Below are 19,866 nucleotides of genomic sequence, written 5' to 3'. Positions count from 1 at the left end.
AAGGAAAATTTCAACAAATGTGTTATGATATCAGTACCTTTATTTATTATATATTGGTACAATAATATTAAGGAAATGTTTTCTTAGCTATGTATAGTACTAAGAGGAAAAAGAATGTAACTATGATGCATTTCTAGTGAAGGCTGCCTTTTGTGGATTGGCATTTGAACAGCAGATGTGTTACCAGCATTTGGTATTAGATAGAGGTACTAATATTGCTTTCTTCTAGGTGATGTCAGATATCAAAATGAAAGCAATACGGGAGCTTCAGCTAGAGGAAGAACTAGGTAAGTCTTCAGTTGCTTTGGGTTTAGAACTGATAATGTTAGAATTTAGCAGTTGGCTTCCTGCTTTTTGCATCAGTCTATTCAAAACAGCAAATCCGTTGCTATTAGGAGTTTTTTGAGGAAGAAAGGGTGCAAAGGACTTAAAATTCATCTGATTTTGGATGAAATTATTATTTTTCCTAGCTTAAAAAAGAAATCAGTGTAAGTCTTGATTAAAATACATTTTATGAAGCTCTTATTTTTCAGAAGCTGTTTGAGTAGGAATAATCTATTACACTAAGAATTGAAGAAGACTTTTTATTACCTTATTTCTTTTTTAAGAAACTCCAATTTTCTTTCCTTAAAGCTTTTGTGGTGTCTTTACCTTTTGAAGCACTTGGGTAGTTTCATAGCATTTTACTGATTGTGGCGAACAGCTGGCTTCGAAGAGAAAGTAATCTTTTACTGAAAGGATAAAAACTAAGACTGTTCACGAAGTCTCTAGGAATCTCTCCCCAATTGTACTTTTGATGTAATACCTCCAGAGGGAGGTCTCTAAGATAAACCTCTTGTTGTCATTAATCTTAAATATGTTATCTGTCTAAAATTCTGAGCCAAATTTCTTATTTGTATTTAATACATTTCTCTCTTTCCTGCCTTTTTGTTACAGCAAATGACAGCTGTCTTAGACCTGTTAATGGAAATGGGAAACTTCTTTCTCCAGGTAAATTTATTTATTTAATCATCTTTCTGTATGAATTTTTATTGGGAGACTTTAAGCTTCCCTCTGTCCTTTCCTGGGAGAAGTACACACACACAACTCCTACTAATTTCCAGGCTTAACTGAAGCAGTTATGTGGCTTGGTTTTTTCCAGATTTACTGTTTATTAACAGTACCAATACAAAGCTAGAGGTTAAACTTCAGTGCTCAGCTGGGTTTTATTACTTGCATTCCTAATGAGTAAAACTGATTAGCTCACCTGCTGTGGTTTATTGACCAGTGGCCATGTGCTTCAAGACTGTGGGAATTAGCAGAAATTTATTTTTCTCATTTTATAAATTGAAAAGTCTCTACACAATCTGTTTTGAATCATATTTAGTACATTACAGAGCAACTTTCTAGAAGTTCCAGGAAACAAAATCTTTGCTCCATGTCTTTTTAACTTATATTTCCTGAGACAAAATGGTGTTAGTATTGGTGTTAGAGTATTGATGCACAAGGTTGGATTTCAGAACAACTTGAGCAGCAAACTTGAGTCCTGCGGTTATGGAAGACGCGCTATTAGGTTCCTGTTTATTGGGAGAAGGCAGCTTATGTCTGTAGTTTATGAAGCACGTGTGTATTTCTGCTTCCATAAGACTGGAGGAACATGCTCATGCCATAGCCTACTCTTTTATTTGGATGAGCATGTGATGCCACTTGTCACTATGTAGCTGTGCTCCTGATGGCCAGCATTCAGCAGAAAAGGACCCCCAACTTTGCTTTTGTGGTTGTTGGGGCAGTGGTGGGAAACTGAGTGGATCAGCTTTGTGCTTGCTGGGAAGCATTTTCTGTGTCTTTGCTAATATATTGCATTAGTAAAACATGGCCAGGAAGCCAAGGAGAGATTAATTCCCCTCCGTTCAGCACTTGTCAGACAACATCTGGAATGTTGTGTCCATTTTGGGCGCTCCCCAGCATGAGAAATAAGCCCTTACAAACTAGAGCCAGTCCAGAGGAGAGCACCCAGGATGGTCTGGGAGGTGGAACATATGAGATAAGAGGGAAGTTAGGTTTTTCCAGCCTGAAGAGGAAGAAGCTTGAAGGGAGGAGGAGTAATTGCCATCTGTAACTCCCTAACGTGGATCTGTAGAGAAGGCAGAGCCAGATTCTTCTCAGAGGAGCACGTGGAAAGGATTAGAGGCAGCAAACGCAAGTTTCAGCAAGGGAAATTCCAGCTGGGTATGGTGGTGGGGGGGAAAAGGAATTCACATTGGGAGTGGTCAAACAGTAGACGCGGAGCCCTGGGAAACTGGGGGATATCCATCCCTGGAGGTATTCGGAGCTTGACTGGAAAAAGCTAAGAGTGAACTGATTTGAATTCAGAGCTGGCTCTGCTTTGAGCAGAGGTTTGGACCAGACAACCTATAAAGATCCCTTCCAATCTGAATTCTCCTGTCACCCCATATACCAGAAGTGATGGGGAGAAACCTTCATACAGATATGGCTTTGCTTTAGTCATGGGAGGCTTACAGAGCTGATGTCGACACTGTGGAAGCAAAAGTTCTCTAAATGTCACCAAACATTTTTATCTTACTCTAAAGAGCAGCATAATAGAACGGATGTTTTCAGGAAGCGTCAGCTTATGATGTTCTCTATGTTTTTGTCCTCTCTGAAGTGCCTGAAGATTATACTGTCAAGGAAGCGGAACTGAAAATGGGAAGCTTGCTAGGGCTGTGTCATGGGAAAGCTCCAACTTCCACTCAGGTATAGTAGTGCTGTGTCTGAAGAGAGTCTTGTACTGCTTTTTATGCTTTGCTTACATTTCCCAGTTTTTTATCTTGTAATGGTTGCAAACGGCATGGAAAAAAATGCTCAGTAACACTGAGAATTACACGTATCAGCATGAAGGCTCACACCATTTATCTCAGTTGCAGAAGACCGAGAGCATATACACGACCAGTTAATATAGCTCATTTGACTAATGGTAAATTATTTATCATTCGTCTGTTTGTTGTTGTCCAAATTCTGTGCTCTGATGTGTGTAGGCTCTTGTAAAGAGCATAATGTAAGAAAAGGGAGATCTTGCTCTTGATATCTGCAAGTTTCAAATATTCAAGAAAAAAAGATGTATGTTTCTAAAGATCAGAGTTCTAGGAGGTTTTATCTCTCATTTGCAGCAGGAAAGTAGATGTACAGCTGGTTAATAAAGCTCTACTGATGGCCATAACTCAATTCCATGTGCTTCTTTGTCCTGCTTGAATTGTTTGCTTTAGCCCATAGGAGTTTCAGTGCTGTTTGACTGATACAGGCTTGTTGTACTGGTGTATGCGTGCATTAGGAGCTGTTATTTCACAGTATTTCCATACTTAAATATGTATTCTGATGGCTTATATTTGCTTTTTTAGCTTTTCTTATATTTTATTGTTGGGAGTGACCAAAACACAAGCCCTGAGATGGAGATCATTGTGGAAGAGACTGCCTCTGTCAAAGAGGTAAGTCTAGCTGCTTTTGAAAGCTTTTGCAAGCTTTTGCCATGATTGGGTCAGGTCTGCTGCTTCTGAAGAGCTTTGCCTTATACCCCTGTGTCACTTCAGGCCACCAAGTGACACAGAGGCAAAGCAAGTGTTTCAAGTCCAAAAGGCCAGTGGGGCAAATGCCTTGATCTTTCACCAAGTAGTAAAGAGACATCCTTGCTTTTTTGCCAAGGATGAACACGGCCCGACCGCTTCGTGCCTGGCTAGCCGCTCCTTTTTTAGCAGTCCTCAGCGTGATACTCAGTCGTGGCAGAGCCTGGCGCAGTTCTGTTGTAGTTCATCAAACTCCGAATGCACAGAATCGGAGTGAGAGGAGTGAGGGAAGAACTGTGCAGAGAGCGAAGGAAGCAGTTCTTGGTACTCCCAGTCCAGACTTCTGGCACAGAGTCCCAACATCTATGAGTAGTGCCTGGAAAGCGTTGAGTTTGTATGTTTGATTTTTCAAATGTGCATTTTTTTCAAAAGGTGCGTTTTCAAACACTGGGACAGAATTTGTTCAAGTAAAGCAACAAACTGACAGTATAGATTTATTTTTTTTCAACAGCATAAAAGCTGACTCACCTGACGTCGTAAATTTCTTGCCTGAAAACAATCTTATACTTGAAGGGTTTAAAATATAGCTCAAACTCCCAATGTTTATATAGTTATATTGTTTTTAGGAATTGACTAGGAGTCAGTCACTCAGTTCTTATCTTATAGATTTGCAGAAAACTTTATTTCCCAGCCTATGCACTGAGACAAGTCTCACCGTATGTTTCTTTTTTTCAGTGCCTAAATTTAATGCTGGAAAAATCTGGATTGTCAGGTTAGTTGTATTATATTGTTATTTTTTTTCTTTTAAAGGAATTTCCAGATTTCTAAGATGGCTCTTGCAATACTAAAACTTACAAGTCCTTCAGTTTGTCACAGTGATCTATGTCATTGTAATGCGAGGAGAGGAAAGAATTATAAACTTGCAGTCTTGCCCTTTTGAAAGCTGGCTGTGCAGTTGCTCTTGAAAATAAGTTTCAAGCTTTCTACGTAATCAAAATAGGGCAAAATTCACAGACAGAACAATGGTTCTATCTTTATTGCTTTGTTTTATATTACTACTTGGAAAAAAGTGAATTTGGCCTTGCATAACAATTTGTGATCTGACTCCTCTCATTCAAAGAAGTGTCAGACTTCAGTGGATTTTGATGGTTTTGTTGTTTAAAAAGACTTCAAGGGATTTTTATTTTTTTTTTCCCCCACAGAATTTATTGATGAGATGCCTTCTGGGCTTGGGTTTTATTAGTTATGAAAGTAAAATTTTTGCAAAGAATAAAGTGCATTTTCATCGGTTATTTTGGTCAAATTAAAAAGTTCAATTGTATTTGTTCCTTCTGTACCTGGTGCACTTTCTGTGTAGGTGCTAAATCTAAAGTATTGTAGTTTCTGGACTACACCATCCTTTTTTTTTTTTTTTCCTTTTTTTTCAAGTAGGTAGACACTTGGAGAGGGGAAGTTGGATTTTTCCAGACAGTTTTTATTTTAAGGAGCCTGTCATTGATTCAAATGTTATATTGACACAGAAATTTCATCATCAATTCACACTCAATGTTTCCAGACTTTTTTTCCATTCTGAATATTTTAATTTTCTCCCCCCCCCCCCCTTTTTTTTTCTTTTTGGCCAAGTGTTGTCAACCCAACTCCTTTGCTTTCCTCTTAAACTAGGGAAGGCGAGGAAGAGACATTTGTACACATAAAAGAAGACCATTTGCAAACAGCAAAGTGTTTCTAGGGTCTGGGGAAGGACATGAAGGTGGTATTTCATTCATGTTGTCAGATATGTGTTTAAAAAAAACAAACAAAAACTAAGCAAAAGAACTCCTTAACACTTACTAAAAGTTTTGCGATTCTTTTTGTGGTGTTTTTGGTGTGTTGTTTTTTTTTTTTTAAACAGTGTTGTTAGCTAATTAGTTTTCCAGATGTGTGTGTTTGTGTTTTGGTAGGTGACAACTGGCATTTGAGAAGGATTGACTGGTGCTATGAAGCAGGAGAAGCGTTAAGTCAGGAAGTAAGAGGATCCTATTTTTGACTTGAATCATATGGTAGTTTATTTACTGTTTTTCTGCAGAGACTTTCCCTGAAAAGAGCTGCAGTAAAGCAAACGCGTGATGGTTTTGTGTGTGCTACATTACTATCCACCCTGTTTTACTTTCACAGGGCCTTAGGAAAACAAGTGTGGGGATACCTGTGGTTAAAATGTAAATCTTGTGCACCTGCCTTTTAATTTCAGGGACTAGGATTAAGCCGTATCTATGTAGTTTTTTCTGAAGTCTAGGCTCACAATACTTTAAAGATACATCTACAAAGATGTACGGGGAGTTCAGTTGGTGAGATGTGGAAGTGTGAAGGATGCTCTGGAAGGACTCCCTGCAGAGCAGACTCCTGTAGGTGTAATACTTGTGTGCTGCTGCAAAACGGTCTCCAAGCAAGGGATGTTAAATGGATATTTCTGTGCTCTTTGGCAAAGCAAAACACCTTGGACCTTTGGCATGCTTGGCTTAAAAACCCACCAATGTATACTTTAGGAAACAAAGCACAAGAACATGTAGACTTACAAGTATGCTGTGCTTTCTCTTCCTACAGAACGCCACTTTGAAGGAACTTAATGTCTGCAGAGGAGATACTTTGGTTATAACAGAAGGAAAGCTTCCACCAAAGGTAAAACGAGTTTGTGTTCTTTAGTCAGTTCTCAGTGTCTGGAAACTTGAATATGCCAATAGTTTCTTTTATTATGCTTATTTTAGAAAAATTTCAGTTGAAAAATTCTGGCCAGCAGTTAACGAATAAAGCTTTTTGTAGTTTTACAGCTTTTCTTGATTTCAGTCAACGTTTATAATGTTCTTTGTCTGTATTTATTCTTTTTTCACCTTCTGTAGTAAAAGGCTTGTCCACTGCAGCTTCTTTCCTAGAAGTATGTTAAGGTTGACAGATCTGGAGGAAATCAGTGTTTCTGGCACACAAGGTTCTTGTGAAGGCACAACTGCTATACTTAGGAAATCATAAAAACAAAGGAACTTAAGTGTTTGCCTTCAGTTCAGATTTGTACTGAGGATGGCATTTGAAAATGGAGGGCCCTGCTGAGAGACCTTCTTGTCAGGGATGATTGTACAAATAGGATGCTTTGCTAACAAACCTCAAGCAGTATCATAGGATGGTTTGGGTTGGAAGGGACCTTTAAAGATCACCTAGTTTTTACCTTTTACTAGACCAGGCTGCGCAAAGCCACATCCAACCTCACCCTGAACACCTTCAGGGATGGGGCATCCACAGCTTCTCTGGGCAACATGCTCCAGTGTGTCTCACCACCCACGTGACCAGAGGCAGATCCCTCAGCCTGCCCTCGTGCAGTGTGCCCCAGCCCCCCACCATCTCAAAGGCTGTGGGCTGGGCCCACACCCCAACCTGTACTGGGGAGACCAGGAGGAGACAGAGGAGTCCAAATGCAAAGTTCCAAATAAGAGATGAAGAAAGCATCTTTACCGTTCTTTTTTGTTGTTTATTTTTTAAATAAAGCAATGCCCAATCTTGGAAAGAACTCTAATGAAGCAGCTAGAAGGCACCTTAATGCCGAAGGCAAGCACTTCTTCCTGGCAGACCTGTGGTCTTCTGCCTCTTCAGAGGAACAGCTGTCTCTAACTTCTTTGCTTGATCTGTTGCTCTTCGTGCACCACCGCAGAGGGTCCAGCTGCATCTTCAACCATCCTCAGAGTGAAGGGACCCAACCTCCAGGCCCCAGGGACGTCAGTGGTCCTCTGAGGGACGACTTCTGCCACCTTGGCTGCAGAAGCCGTGTTGTCTGGTCCCTTTTCTTAGGGCTCAAAGCTGAAAAGACTGCACCCCTTCAGGAGAAGCTGGGGAGTAGGGGAATGGGAGAGAAAGCCGACAAAGTAACTGCTGATTGCCAGGAGGTGGAATGGGTGATCCCACAGGATGGCTGGGCACAGACGCCGGGCCTCCCAGCTAATGCCAGGCACTGGTCAGGTGCTGCTGCGCTGGTGTTGGTGTGGTGTCATGGAGTTGAGCCCTGGTATAGTGAAGAGATACCAGGAGAGCCATGCTGGAGATGGATCCACTGCCACTGGCTCTTCTCTGCCACTGGCTCTTCTCTGCCACTGGCTCTTCTCTGCCACTGGCTCTTCTCTGCCACTGGCTCTTCTCTGCCACTGGCTCTTCTCTGCCACTGGCTCTTCTCTGCCACTGGCTCTTCTCTGCCACTGGCTCTTCTCTGCCACTGGCTCTTCTCTGTCTTCGGGTGGATCTACCTCCATCAGCTGCCTGATCGGCATTAATAGGCCTTGAAGCTCAATTGCCAGCTAGTTACTGGGGTCCTTATAAGGCCCAGAACAGAAGGCAGTCAGGTGGCTTTTAACATCAGGAGGCCACTGTGATGATTACATGTTGCCAAACATGGCTGTTTTGGGAGCTGTGACCTAAAAGATACCCTAATGTGCGAGGAAAAAGAGGGGGGGCTAAGGGCACCTTTGCTGGGGATTGCTCCCCTCTGCCATTCTGCTGCCCCTTGGCCACAGGGACTGCTCACCACCTCCCCTTGTGTGGTCCAGGCTCCAGCCCCCTCCTCATCCCATGCCTTGGGTGCCCTTGACAAGATGGTGGCAAGAGTGTTCCAGGAGAGTTGGAGATCTTCAGTGACCCCCCCACCCACCTGGTTCCCTACAAGTGGTGCAGCCCAACCCCATGTCCAACAGCGGCTAAGAGGCAGCAAAGCAGACATTGCACAGGCAGGCACAACCACCCTGTTTAAGGTCGCCCAGCGCTCCCTAAAAGAATTGCCAATTGCCAAGTGGTGCATGAGCTGTTCTTCTCCGTCCCCTGGCCCGGTCCCTGGAGTGTGGCGAAGTACCATCTCTTCTGCACTGAGCTGTGACGGGGCGAGGAACAGAGGACCTCGCATCCTTGGGGCTGTGCTGCGGTGTGATGGGAGGAACCTGTTGGGAGAAATTTTTTGCAAGTGACTATCTTTGAAAATAATATCAGTCAAGTCTTAAAGCAAATTTGAACTATTAAACATTGCCAAAATATTATCTTCTAAGGGATGGCTCCAGGGGGAGTTACAGGAGGCCACCAATGTGGGTTACTCCTGTTGGCATGTTATAGGACTAGTTACAGCCCTAATTTAGTTTGACAGCTGTGGTATACCCATCTCCATTTACATCAATCCCCTCCCTCTAAACTTGTGTTTTCATATAGGTTGTGGTTTTGTGACTCATACCAAAGCTTTTTCTACAGGCCCATAGCGGTATTACAAAATTTACCACTCATCCAACAAATTTTAGAGTTCTTCACTGATACTGTCATAAAGCCTCTGATCTTTACGCCCTGTAGAAATTACTTAAAGCTCAATTTTTGCCCTGCATAGACAAAATCTCATATAAGTGACTGCCTTCGCACCCTGGCATATTTTCCTCAGGCTGTGACCCAGCTATGGCTGTGGAGGGGAAGAAGACAACTAACCACACTTACTGCCCTAATGAGCAGATATAACCAGCATGGAAAAACATGGCTCTGTACCCTTATCGTGGATTAACTGATCCACTTCAGTTTGAAGACAAAAGCAGAAATATGTTTATTGGTACAAAAAATCGATTTCACAATGTGCTACAGTAAATGTGACACTGATTTAACAAAATTCAATAGCAAGAGAGACTCAGTTATTTACTGTGTAGAATAGCAGGAGAAACAAAACTGCCAGGGAGACCCTCCCGTTGAATCATAAGGTTCATAAAGGACTCCCTTGTTTTGTAAACTCCTTCTCAGCATCTAGGAGTGGCTGGATCTAGTCCTAGTCCCAGACTTGGTCAGTGGTTTACGTCTTAAAAGGATGGATTGTGGATATATGATCTTTATATCAGCTAAGATTTCAAAGTTTAGCATGCTGTTAGGCACTTACCGAGGCTCTGTTGGTGCAAGAAGTCCCCACTCCATCCCTTGGTGTCCTTCCTCAAGGAGCAGATCCTCAAGACCAGACCAAGGTGAGATCACAAAGCCGCCTTCTGTGCAGGAAAGCTCAAGGGGCCTTGGGCTGGCCACTATTTATAGAGTAAGGATGATTGACTTGTAGTAATATTTGCATACCAGCCAGACATCTGGGTCCCTGTTCCAGACAGCATTTGGCTACCATGTTGCCATCCATCCCCCAAAGTCCCGGTGCAGCCATCATAACTCCCACTGCTGGTTATGGGGAGTGGGAGGGGGTATATAGGGCAATGGAAGTTGAAACAGAAAGCTATAGGAGTTTCCAAGAACCAGTGGGCAGACAATGTGGATCTTAGCAAATCCATGGTGAATAAAGCTTCATAAAGTAAACCCAGGTATTTTTAATACATCTGTTCTCAGGAAAAAAGAGAAGTAGGATAAGAGCTTACAGCAGCAGTGCAGGGGGTGTTAACAGCCCAGTTCAGAACTGCATCTGAAAGAAAGCAAGCCTCTCCTGCTTGGGGAAAGGGGAGGGGTACCAACTTAGTGTCCTTTCCTGGCCATGTAGAGCAGGTAAGAAAATCGGGAGTTTCTGAAGCGGCAGAGCAGCATTGCAGTTGGTGAGCTTAGACAAATACGGCTTCCTCTGGCTAGGCCATATCTGTGTCCAGATCTTCAGACAACAGAGCCACCAAGTTGCATTGCTAATGTTGGATGCCAGGACATCTGATAGAGCCAGGATGGCAATGTTAGGCTACATGAGGCTGGATTTTTTTTTTTCACTTTAGTCCCTGAAAAAGTAGGAAGTGAGAGTTGATGATGTGTGATCTTAGATGAATGTTAATGCCTTTATGAAAGTTCAGATTGAACAAATCTCTTCCTTCTTCCTGAGATGAAGGTTGACTTTTTCATTGTCTGTGTTGAAACACATGAGCTAGCCAGTATTTTCCATTCACTTTTCAGGGTTTCCTGAAAATACCTATCTGGTGGCTCAAGTCTTCGAGTCATATGAAACGTGGAGAGAATGCACAAGACCAAGTCAATGGGATGACCTGCAAGATGGATGCTTTGCAGGTGTCTCCTGCAGGAGGTAAGCTTGATCAGTTTTTTGAAAGGAACCGGTTTTTGAAAGTGTGGCCTGATTGTCCGTGATTACACTGAGGGCTTTGAGTCAAAATCTAGTCTAAAGTAGTAAAATCCTTCTGAAGCCTCTGAGTCACTGCATAAGTTTCAGCAAGTTTATGCTGAAAGGAGCCACTTAAGAAACAGATGCAATTTTTTACAAGGCCACGAATGCTGGGTGGTACTGTTCTGATGTTTCTTACCGATATTTGTTCAAGGGTAAGACCTCCGCTAAATTCTGAAGAAGGGCAATTTATTTGTCAGTAAATAAAATGGCTCCTTTATACCTGAACATGGTGGCAGTAGTGTAAAGCATCTACTCAGTGAGCGTGCAGGTGATTGGCTTTAAATGACAGACTCCTGATACCCCATTTAATTCACTTCAGGCTATGTTGCTTTTTTAGAAGCTGTAAAAAGGAGTGATGAGTAGATCTTATGTAGAATGAAAGACATTACAGACAGTATTTTAACCTGCATTTATTCTTCTAAAGTTCAAATAAAACAGCTAGGGTAGGAAAATCAAGTGCAGGTTAAGAAGGAAGAAGACAATGAAGTGGGAACAACTGCAAATTGGAAAATGGGAAACAAACTGATTTTTCCTTTCTCCAGGAAGAATAATATTCTTCCTTTGCTACCGAGTCATATTGCAGAGCAGGATCTCTCTCCTTTTAGAAGATTTATTCGTATTTTTTTCCTTTTCTCTCAAATGTCTTCTGAGTTTTACTTTCTCCCCCTATGATTTCAGTAGCATAGGTAAGAGCAGATTTAACTTTCCTTGGAACACGCTCTACATTTCAGAGTCCTAACCAATAATTTAATACTATCTACAAATGTGAATGATTGATATTAGTTTTAAAATTTGCAGTATGGGTTCGGTTGGAACTCTTCCTATTTGGCAACTAACAGAATGTATTTTATCAACTACATATTATGTTTCTTGAACCGTCCTCCAAAAAGAATTGAGGTCAGGTCCCTCTTGTAAGTGAAATCTCACCTTGAAGAGACTGTTATCTCTTAGGATGATAAACAAAGTTATGTTGAGTCTTCTGCTGTTTCTTTCTTCCTCTCATCTCTTCCCCCATCTAAAGATTCACCAGAATATATCCACACAGACATGGATCTTTGTTACGCTGGCAGCATAGAAATAGCGGGAGAAGCTTCTTTGGAAGATCTGAAGATGCAGGTTAGATGTTCTCCTGTATTGGAAATGTACAGCAACGCTGTGATTAATTGAGCTCTATTAATACCTATTTTTTATTTCCTTTTCCCTTGTCTCCAGTATGTTCTGATATGGCATTTGCTTATATGCCATGTTCAGTGGTAAGTACCAAGAGGCAGTTGGAGCATGTAGCTCAGAGACTTCCTTAGTATGTCTCCTGCAGTTGCCATTCTACCTGTCATGTGTCCTGACCTGCAAAAGCCTTGTTGCACTTCATCTGGAACTTTGGCTTGCAGCCCTATCTTTATTTCACAGCGTAAAAATTATTCATGAGAAGCACACACATACAAGCACTTCCTAAAAAGCCACTTTCCATTTCCACATTGTTCCTGTATTAGTTTTCTGCGTCGGCTTCTTTTTTTTTTTTGTATGTTGAATCTAATGAATAAAGAATTGCATTTGATGCACAGGTGGTCATGTTTGTCATTGAGGAAGGTATAGCTTAGTTTCTTTGGACAGAAACTAAGGTGCCTTTATATGCTTTTTTTTAACCATAAAAGTATGATTTTAATACACTAAAACTCAAACCAAAATGGGAAAAAAAAAAAAAACCTGCAAAAGCAAAAAAAAAAAAAAAAATCAAAAAACAACCAAAAAGCCCACCCCAAACTCACAAAAAAAGACATAACAGTCCTATCATAAGGCTCTTTATTGTTTAGCCGGTTGGCTGTTCTACTTAAAGCGCATGGGGTAGGATGTCTCACCTGATTCTGATCCATACCAACACTTACTATTTTGGGTACGACTTCAGTTTAAGTCTCTGACAAACTAATGCTATGAAAAACTGACCGTTTGCATCTTGTGAACAAGGAGAGTTGTCTTAGCATGGAAAGAGTATTGTATCCTTGATAAGGGCTTAAAGGAGCTTGCTCAGCAGTTGGCTAGAGATTGGGGTCATGATTCTGTCAGCCTCATTCCCTCTCAGTTATACAAATTTTGGTTAAAAAAAGAAACTCTACTTTTGAAACGTAAGTTAAGTTAAGAAATGTTGGGAGGGAGTCGAGTCCAAGTTGCTTTGAGATTGAAAAGCAACTATGTCGATCATAGCCGTTACCTGTAAGTCACAAGCAACAGCTGGTGTGGAATAAATCCAAATACCTTGCCCTATTTCTGATTGCTTCAGTATTGCATTGAGAATTAAGAGGTTTGTTTTGTTGTGTTCCCCACCCCCCCCCCCCAAGAAGACTGGCTGCTAAAATTATTGAAGAGATATTTCTTTTTTCAGGCTATGACCCTACCGTACTGCCAGGAGCAGATTGTCCCACTGCCCTCATTTCTCAGAGCATGGACGCTGGAAAATAAGCACCCGGGCAAGCTTTTACGAAACAACAAGCAACAACTCAAGTAGGTTTCTTACTGACTGCTCAAGTAGCATTGCATTGGATTGTGGGGTGGACTGGTGGAGAAACAGTCAAATGTCAACGTAAAGCTCATTTCTGATTACTTCAATTTTTTACCAAGCATCTTTTTTGACTTGAGAGCTGTGGAAGGGAGAGGTGTGAGCATAAGTTGATCGTACCGTGCTTATTATGCTAAGCTTCATTTTAGACATTCTTAAATGCCATTTTTGTACTTCTCTGAGTTTTTCATTTTTGTTCCAATAACTTCTTGCTTTGGTTTTCCAAATGTAAGATGCGCTTACAGGTCTACTTGACTAAAATAGTTTTTCTTCTCGGGAATTTAGAATGTGTGACTGGAAATGTGTATAATCTTTGTTTTATTTTCAGTGAGTATAAGCTGGGCTCCCGAGTGGAAATCTGCATAGAAGCTTTGCAAAAAGAAGAAAATTTGGGGTAAGATCTCAAGATACTTATTTCTTACAGTGGTGCCTTTGAGATGAGACTTAATTGAGCAGCTTTAAACTGAAATGCTTTCTGTCAGGACTTCAGGTAGCGGTATGTGAGAAGACTTTAGGGGTTATTTTTTTTTTTTTCCACAAACAAAAATAAGGGAGTGCAGGAGGGAGTGAAAACTGGGAATTCTGGAAGCATGACTCACAAGAACGGTCTGTTTTCTCTTCCTGATGACAGCCCCCATGAACTGCTACTTCGAGTCCAGATGGGCATACCAGGGGAGAGGGACTACTATGACTCCACAGATCTGGTGTGGGATATCTCCAAAGAGTGCACGACCTGGGCGCTGAGGCAACGAGTGGCTTCTCACTATTGTCTCCCTGTAGATAAAATTGAAATAGCCAAATACTTCCCTGAAAAATTTGAGTGGCTGCCAATATCTAGCTGGGTAAGCTCTGGTATGATGGAATCCAACCCTTATTTCGAGAGACGTATGTGTTGGTTTGTGCTGCAGTTCTTGAGCAAACATATTTAAGCAGATTTCTGAAATGTGCCGTGTACAATCTCCTGTTTTGATTTTATTCAGACACAGCAAATTTCAAAGAGGAAACGGAAGAAAAAGCAGGAGAGTTTACAGTTGGCGCCTTATCACCTGAAAGATGGAGATATCATTGGGGTGAAGGTAAATTAACTTGGTTTTAATCGTTGCACAAAGATTAGATTCATCCACTGCATGCTTTGCAGTATCTGAATTTCTTTCTGCTTTTCCGGCATCCTGCTACATCTCTATGAAAGTACTGGTATGTGAATCTGGACAGTACATTGTGTGGGTAGGAAATTTGTTGCTACTGGTGGGTTTTCCTTATCAACCCGATGGAACTTTCATGCTTTTCCCCTTATATCTCGGTACTGGCACTAGAGGGCAATACTTTAGAGGCTCTTGGGCTGCTCTCAGCCAGTGCAAGCAGTCACTTTCTGTTCTACATTCGAACACTATCCGGAAGAAACTGGATCTTTTTTTCTTGCCCTCACTTTATTGACTTTTTTTTTTCTCCCAACTCTGAGTAAAATCCAAGAACAGTGCCCTTTAAAAACCATGTTGTAAATTTAAACCATTACATTGTCCAAAGAGTTATTACAGATCTGTTTCATTATTTAAATAAGAGTTACAGAGGAGCATATTGAGCTCTGAATTAGCAATAAGGCTTATGTAGGAGACTCTGAAAGAACATACTTCCTGGGGTTTAAAACAGTATGCAAAAAGGCTGATGACCTATCCTGATACATTAGGCTATGGAGAGAAATCTCTGAATGATGCAAATTTACTGTTCAATGCAAAAACTAGAGAGGAGTCTAAATATTTTTTCTGCCTTTTTGAATCTTTGCCACCTAGTTAACTTGAAGTTAGTTGCTATAAAACTAGTTTAAGGAAACGCACTGAAAGTTAATTGTGTGAACTGAGTAATGTGCGACATAGTTTTGGGAGATGAAAATTACAAGTTAATATACTCAATCCTTTTTCACAACAGAATCTTCTCCTTGATGACACTAAGGACTTCAGCACAGTGAGAGATGATGTTGGAAAAGAGAAACAAAGGCAGCTTGCATTAGAAAAAAAGAAAAGGTATTGAGTATTTACATTTATTTTTCTTTAGAAATATGCAAACTGTTCTTTGCTGCTTTTCAGACTAGCTTGACACCTGGATAGTTTTTTGGGGACAGTGCTAGCTGGGTGCTGTCAGAGCACACAATTCCAGTAGTCCTGAAGGAAGTGCTCGGGTAATTCAAATTTCTGGCTTTAAGTGCCACGTTCCTACACCGAGCTTTATTTTTTCCTCTTGCAACACACTGCAGAATTTGTCATGGCCTCTGGAGTTGAAAAATGAACCCCTTTGCTGCGCTGGCCCTGCACAGGTTGTAAGTGTGAGCTTGCAATGGCACTCTTACAACTATGTGGAAATCGGGTTCCAGTCCAGGCTCGTGCTGCTGTTGGTGCTAAGGCTCAACACTAATATTAGACACCTTAATTTTTTTTTTAATAGTCGTCAAGCCGAACGCTTACAGGACCATGTTTTCTCTGATGAGAAGCTGATTAAGCACCGTAAACCAGAAGTGGCTCTTTCTATCAATGTGGGAGTTTTCAGATAGCACCAGGAGATGATTTGCTGACCAGACCATACTAGCCATGGACTCAGTTGGAATGGAGTACCTCAACTGGACCAGCAAGAGGGTCTGCCACAAAGTGTCTTCAAGAATCACTGAGACAAACTGGATACAGGATTCAGGATAACTCTGATTTTCTTCTAATCTCTCTTGGGGAAGTGCTTTAGCATCCCTTTATCAATGTGGTACTTACTCTCAGGCTAGGTAAATGCACTTTATCCATGAGAAAACGGATTAATATATTGTATAATGTTTTGGGGACTGTTTTGTAATCACCCTAAATGCTTTTTTTTTTTTTTGGTGTTGGTCAGATGCTGATATCTTGCACCATCGCTACGCAATTTGCTGGGGTTTTTAATACAGTCATAAACATATCTTTTTAGAAATTTTTTTTCCATCTCTGATCACTGAAGTTACTAGCGATATTGGAATTTGCTTCTGTCTCTATAAAAACCGAAGTCTGTAGTAGCTCAAGTCAGATTTCAGGAAAGAAGGAAATGTGGAAATCTCTGAATAAAGCGTACTAAGTCGGCTCTAAAAATGTCAAGTTTAGAATTTGTCAAGCTCTAAAACCTGAAGACTACTTGTGATATGGAACAACAGTGCGGTAACTTCATATTGTAAAGTTTCTAGGGCTTTTTTGTTGTCCATAAGCTTCATTAACAAACAAAAGGGAAGGAAAAAATTGGCAGAGCTGATGTGAGCGACCCAGAGATTGGTCTGAAGTGGGTTTTATTGTACTCAAGAAAAAAGGCTTGTATTTATTTTCAGCACTCTTATTCATTCGAATGTATTCTGAATGATAAAGTGAAAATGGAAGATAACACCCAAGCATTTCTGGGCAGCAGTGACGTGCTGGTGGCACCTAATGTGTTTGCCTTTTGCAGCTGGGAACCTGTGCAGAGGGATTGCCGAATCGAGTGAAGTCTGGTATCAAACACACTGCAGAGCCTTGTTGAGCTACATAAATGTCCGGAAACCTGTTCCGAAATGAGCAAAGCGTGAAGTATCCTTAACTAAAACTGTCATAATGAGAGGACAAACTAACAGTCACTTTTGGGTAATATCATAAATGTTTAACCTGTTTTATATATGCGCAGTAGATTTTGTAGTAGAAAATGCCAGTACAACAGACTCCTAAAATTTTGGCTAATGTGAGAAGATCTCTCGCTTACCCTTTTAAACAATATTCTGGTATTTCAGACAGCTCCAAGACAAAAACTGACACTCTCAGCTAACAGGAAAAAAAAAAGTCAAAAGCACCTTGAAGCGTATGATTAGTATTTATTTCTTTGCATATCTTTAAAGGTGAGCAGGTGCTTCTGTGCTTTCTTAGGTCGATTCATTTGAGAAGGGGATATTTAAATTTCCCCGCTGTTTCGGTTGTAGGTAGTCTTTATCTCGAAATCCTACTTTTCTGGATAGATTTTTGTGACTGAGGTGAGGGCAGCCAGCTGCTTTCCCCATCTTATTTTGCATCGCCTTCTTCCATATCAACAAGTGTTCTTGCGAGCCAGGGTTTACAGAGGTTACCGCAGACTGATTACTAAGGTAAGCAAGAACGGTTTGTGTTTGCAGATTGTTCCATTGCATTGCACTTACTTTGCTGTCCCTTTAATCCCTCCAGTTCCTTACTGGACAGCTGTTCTTGAGCTCAACCTTCCCACCTACCTTTAATAACTCTAGTCTCTTCTTGAAAACATGAAGTTTTGAGAAATTTTAATACAGATTCCAAGAACTGACGTGGAGATTTGAGTATGTGCCTTTGTTAAAGTGTCAATGTAGCAGCACCTGCACTGAACCAATCTTGGGTTATTTCTAATGTTGGCTCAAAGTGCATATTTTTTTTTCTTAAAACTATTGTGGGTCATTCCACAATGAGAGAGTTTATTAAAAATGGGGGCGGGGAGAGGGAACACCTTTTAAAATGGAGTCTTTGTGATTCCACACTTTATGATGGTTATATTGCAAAGCCTGGAAAAGCTTTCATCTTTATTTTTCAAGTGTTCTTCACAAAATAAAAAGTCATTTCTACATGTCTGTTGATTTGTCTTGTGCATGTCTCACCAATACACGTTATTGGATGGGCTCAACTTTCATTAAGCTTTAATTTCCAAGTCTTTTTCAAAGATCTTTGTGCAAGGAGTTTCCCCAATCCGACTGGGGTTGCGCTGTGCCAAAGACCTATGTTCATTTGGAGGACTGGGTACAGGTTACTTGATACAGGTTGAAGTGCTTTTTAGCTTGTGTTTTTTCCTCTTTTTCAGAAAGTATGGTGTAGTATCAGCTGCTTGTTATTTTTTTTTTTTGCGTGTACAAACATAATAACCTGGTCTATATTTCAAGGGAACCAGCATAAATCATTTAGAAGACGGTGGCTCTGCATGGAGTAAGAAACACAGGTTGCTAAGGAATGGTTATCTTTGCGTCTGCTCTCGGTGTAGTCCCTGTAAAAGAGCAAGTGTTCAGCTCTGTGAATCTTATTATGAGAAAATTGTAGGTTTGCTTTTTCTTTTCCTCATAAATCCTTCCAGTTTGCTTAAGTGATTATGAAGCAGGCTTTCAAACTAAGAGATTTATGGCTTAAAAAAAAGGTGGGGGGGGGGCGGAAATTGTGCGGTGGAAAACTCATTGCAACAAGTACAAAGTCACTAGGTGCACACAAGAAAAAACTCAGAAAATGTATTTATGATCTAAGTATCCTTTTCAGAATGATGCTAATTGGAGTAAAGAAGAGTTTGTACCAGCAAAGAAAATTCTTTGCTATTAATGATAATCGTAAAGTCATTGAGCTAAACCGCTACTTAAAAATCTGCGGGCAGTGCCTCGTTCGGGGTATGCATTGCGCCGTGGGGTGCACTGAGTTCTCGTGCCCATGGCTTCTCTGTGGGAGGTCCATGAGGGAAGGCGCAGGGAGGGGACGCGGGTGCTGCACTGCGTCTCTCGGCGCTCCCGGCGCTGGTGGCTCTGTCCTCAGAGCTCTGTGTGCAGAAGCAGCTTCGCTTCTCTCATGTTTTCAATCACGGCAGAGAAAGCATGAAGATACTAAACGTGACGGGAAAGTTTACTACGTCTACGCAGCTTAAGGGCAGAAGCTAAGGTCACTCTGGATCAGTAGACTTCTAGCAGGCCTTTAAATTTTTTTTTCTCCAATTTTATTGAGTAGTTTTGACTAGTTATGTTGACTCGGCAACAGGTTTTGACTGCAATTAGCGATTAGCTTCTAGAAAATATTAAGCCACTGATTTGGGAGAATAACTTTTTTTCCCGTTCCTGTTTGGGTTTTTTTTTTTAAACTCTTACTTGGACAATTTCATTAACTCCAGTTGGTGGCAGAAGCGTATATAATGCTGTGTTTTAATCGGTGCTCCAGCAACAGAGTGCAATTAGACCAGTTCATCTGATGGAGTTTGTGGGTGGTGCAGATGGCACCTGCATCGGTGTCCTGCAGGTGTCCTTTATGGTTCAAAGCTTTGTCTGTGTCCCAGGCAAAAGTCTGTGTGCTGCCAAAGTGGAAAAACTAGAAAAGAGTGTGAACCCAAATAATAGGATTGGTGTTAGCCTGATTGTCTGCGGGAAGGCGTTGTTCTGTTACCCACAGCTCTTGAATCTGGCTCATCCCAACTTGCTGCGATCTGGGGATACAGTTCTCTAAATGTTATTGAAGTGGGCAGCCAGGAGAGGGGAGTGCAGAGACACCAACCCTTAGGAATTAATGCCCTTCCTCACGGAATATGTATTTTTAAACTTTGGTTACCTCTAGGGTGAGAAGTATTCTGCAGTTTGGGTTACGAAGCAGAGCAGCAGTGTGCTCAAGGCTGCAAATGCCTTGAGCCGAAGCAGGAAGGGGTTTGTTTTTCCAAACTTAGATGGCGTTTGGAAACTCCACCAGCAGAGTTCAGACACTGAGGACAACTCTCCCCATGCTCTTACTGCACAGTTCTTTGGAAATACTCAACAATGCTTTTTTCCCAGAAGTCATTTACACTAAATTTACTTCATTGATGTTTATAAAGGGCTTTGATCAGAATTTACTGCTGAAATAGATACAGCATTTTTCAAGATTCTCTTATAGCCTCTTCCTTCAACGACATTTCTATAA

At 41.2% G+C, this 19,866-nt stretch overlaps 1 protein-coding gene across 11 annotated transcripts in view; it reads left to right on the top strand.

Moving 5' to 3' along the window:
* Positions 1–17,800, top strand: part of USP40 (ubiquitin specific peptidase 40) — a 39,030-nt gene extending 21,230 nt beyond the window's left edge. For 3 of the 11 annotated variants that reach the window (XM_074596015.1, XM_074596018.1, XM_074596013.1), the window contains exons 18-32: positions 230–287; positions 937–990; positions 2,645–2,733; positions 3,375–3,461; positions 4,272–4,308; positions 5,453–5,541; positions 6,117–6,191; positions 10,431–10,557; positions 11,678–11,772; positions 13,034–13,152; positions 13,536–13,601; positions 13,839–14,049; positions 14,188–14,283; positions 15,131–15,225; positions 15,644–17,800. In XM_074596015.1, the coding sequence (XP_074452116.1) occupies positions 230–287; positions 937–990; positions 2,645–2,733; positions 3,375–3,461; positions 4,272–4,308; positions 5,453–5,541; positions 6,117–6,191; positions 10,431–10,557; positions 11,678–11,772; positions 13,034–13,152; positions 13,536–13,601; positions 13,839–14,049; positions 14,188–14,283; positions 15,131–15,225; positions 15,644–15,749 (1,404 nt within the window). In that variant the 3' untranslated portion in view covers positions 15,750–17,800. Of the gene's footprint in view, positions 1–229; positions 288–936; positions 991–2,644; positions 2,734–3,374; positions 3,462–4,271; positions 4,309–5,452; positions 5,542–6,116; positions 6,192–10,430; positions 10,558–11,677; positions 11,773–11,868; positions 12,215–13,033; positions 13,153–13,535; positions 13,602–13,838; positions 14,050–14,187; positions 14,284–15,130; positions 15,226–15,643 lie in introns of those variants that run through there. The other 8 variants (XR_012588497.1, XR_012588496.1, XM_074596017.1 and 5 more) reach the window with 6 other exon arrangements.
* The last annotated feature ends 2,066 nt before the right edge of the window (positions 17,801–19,866 follow it).

This window comes from Larus michahellis, chromosome 7 (genome assembly GCF_964199755.1).
Source record: "Larus michahellis chromosome 7, bLarMic1.1, whole genome shotgun sequence".
Taxonomy (NCBI): Eukaryota; Metazoa; Chordata; class Aves; order Charadriiformes; family Laridae; genus Larus; species Larus michahellis.
This window is presented reverse-complemented; position numbering and strand designations above follow the sequence as displayed.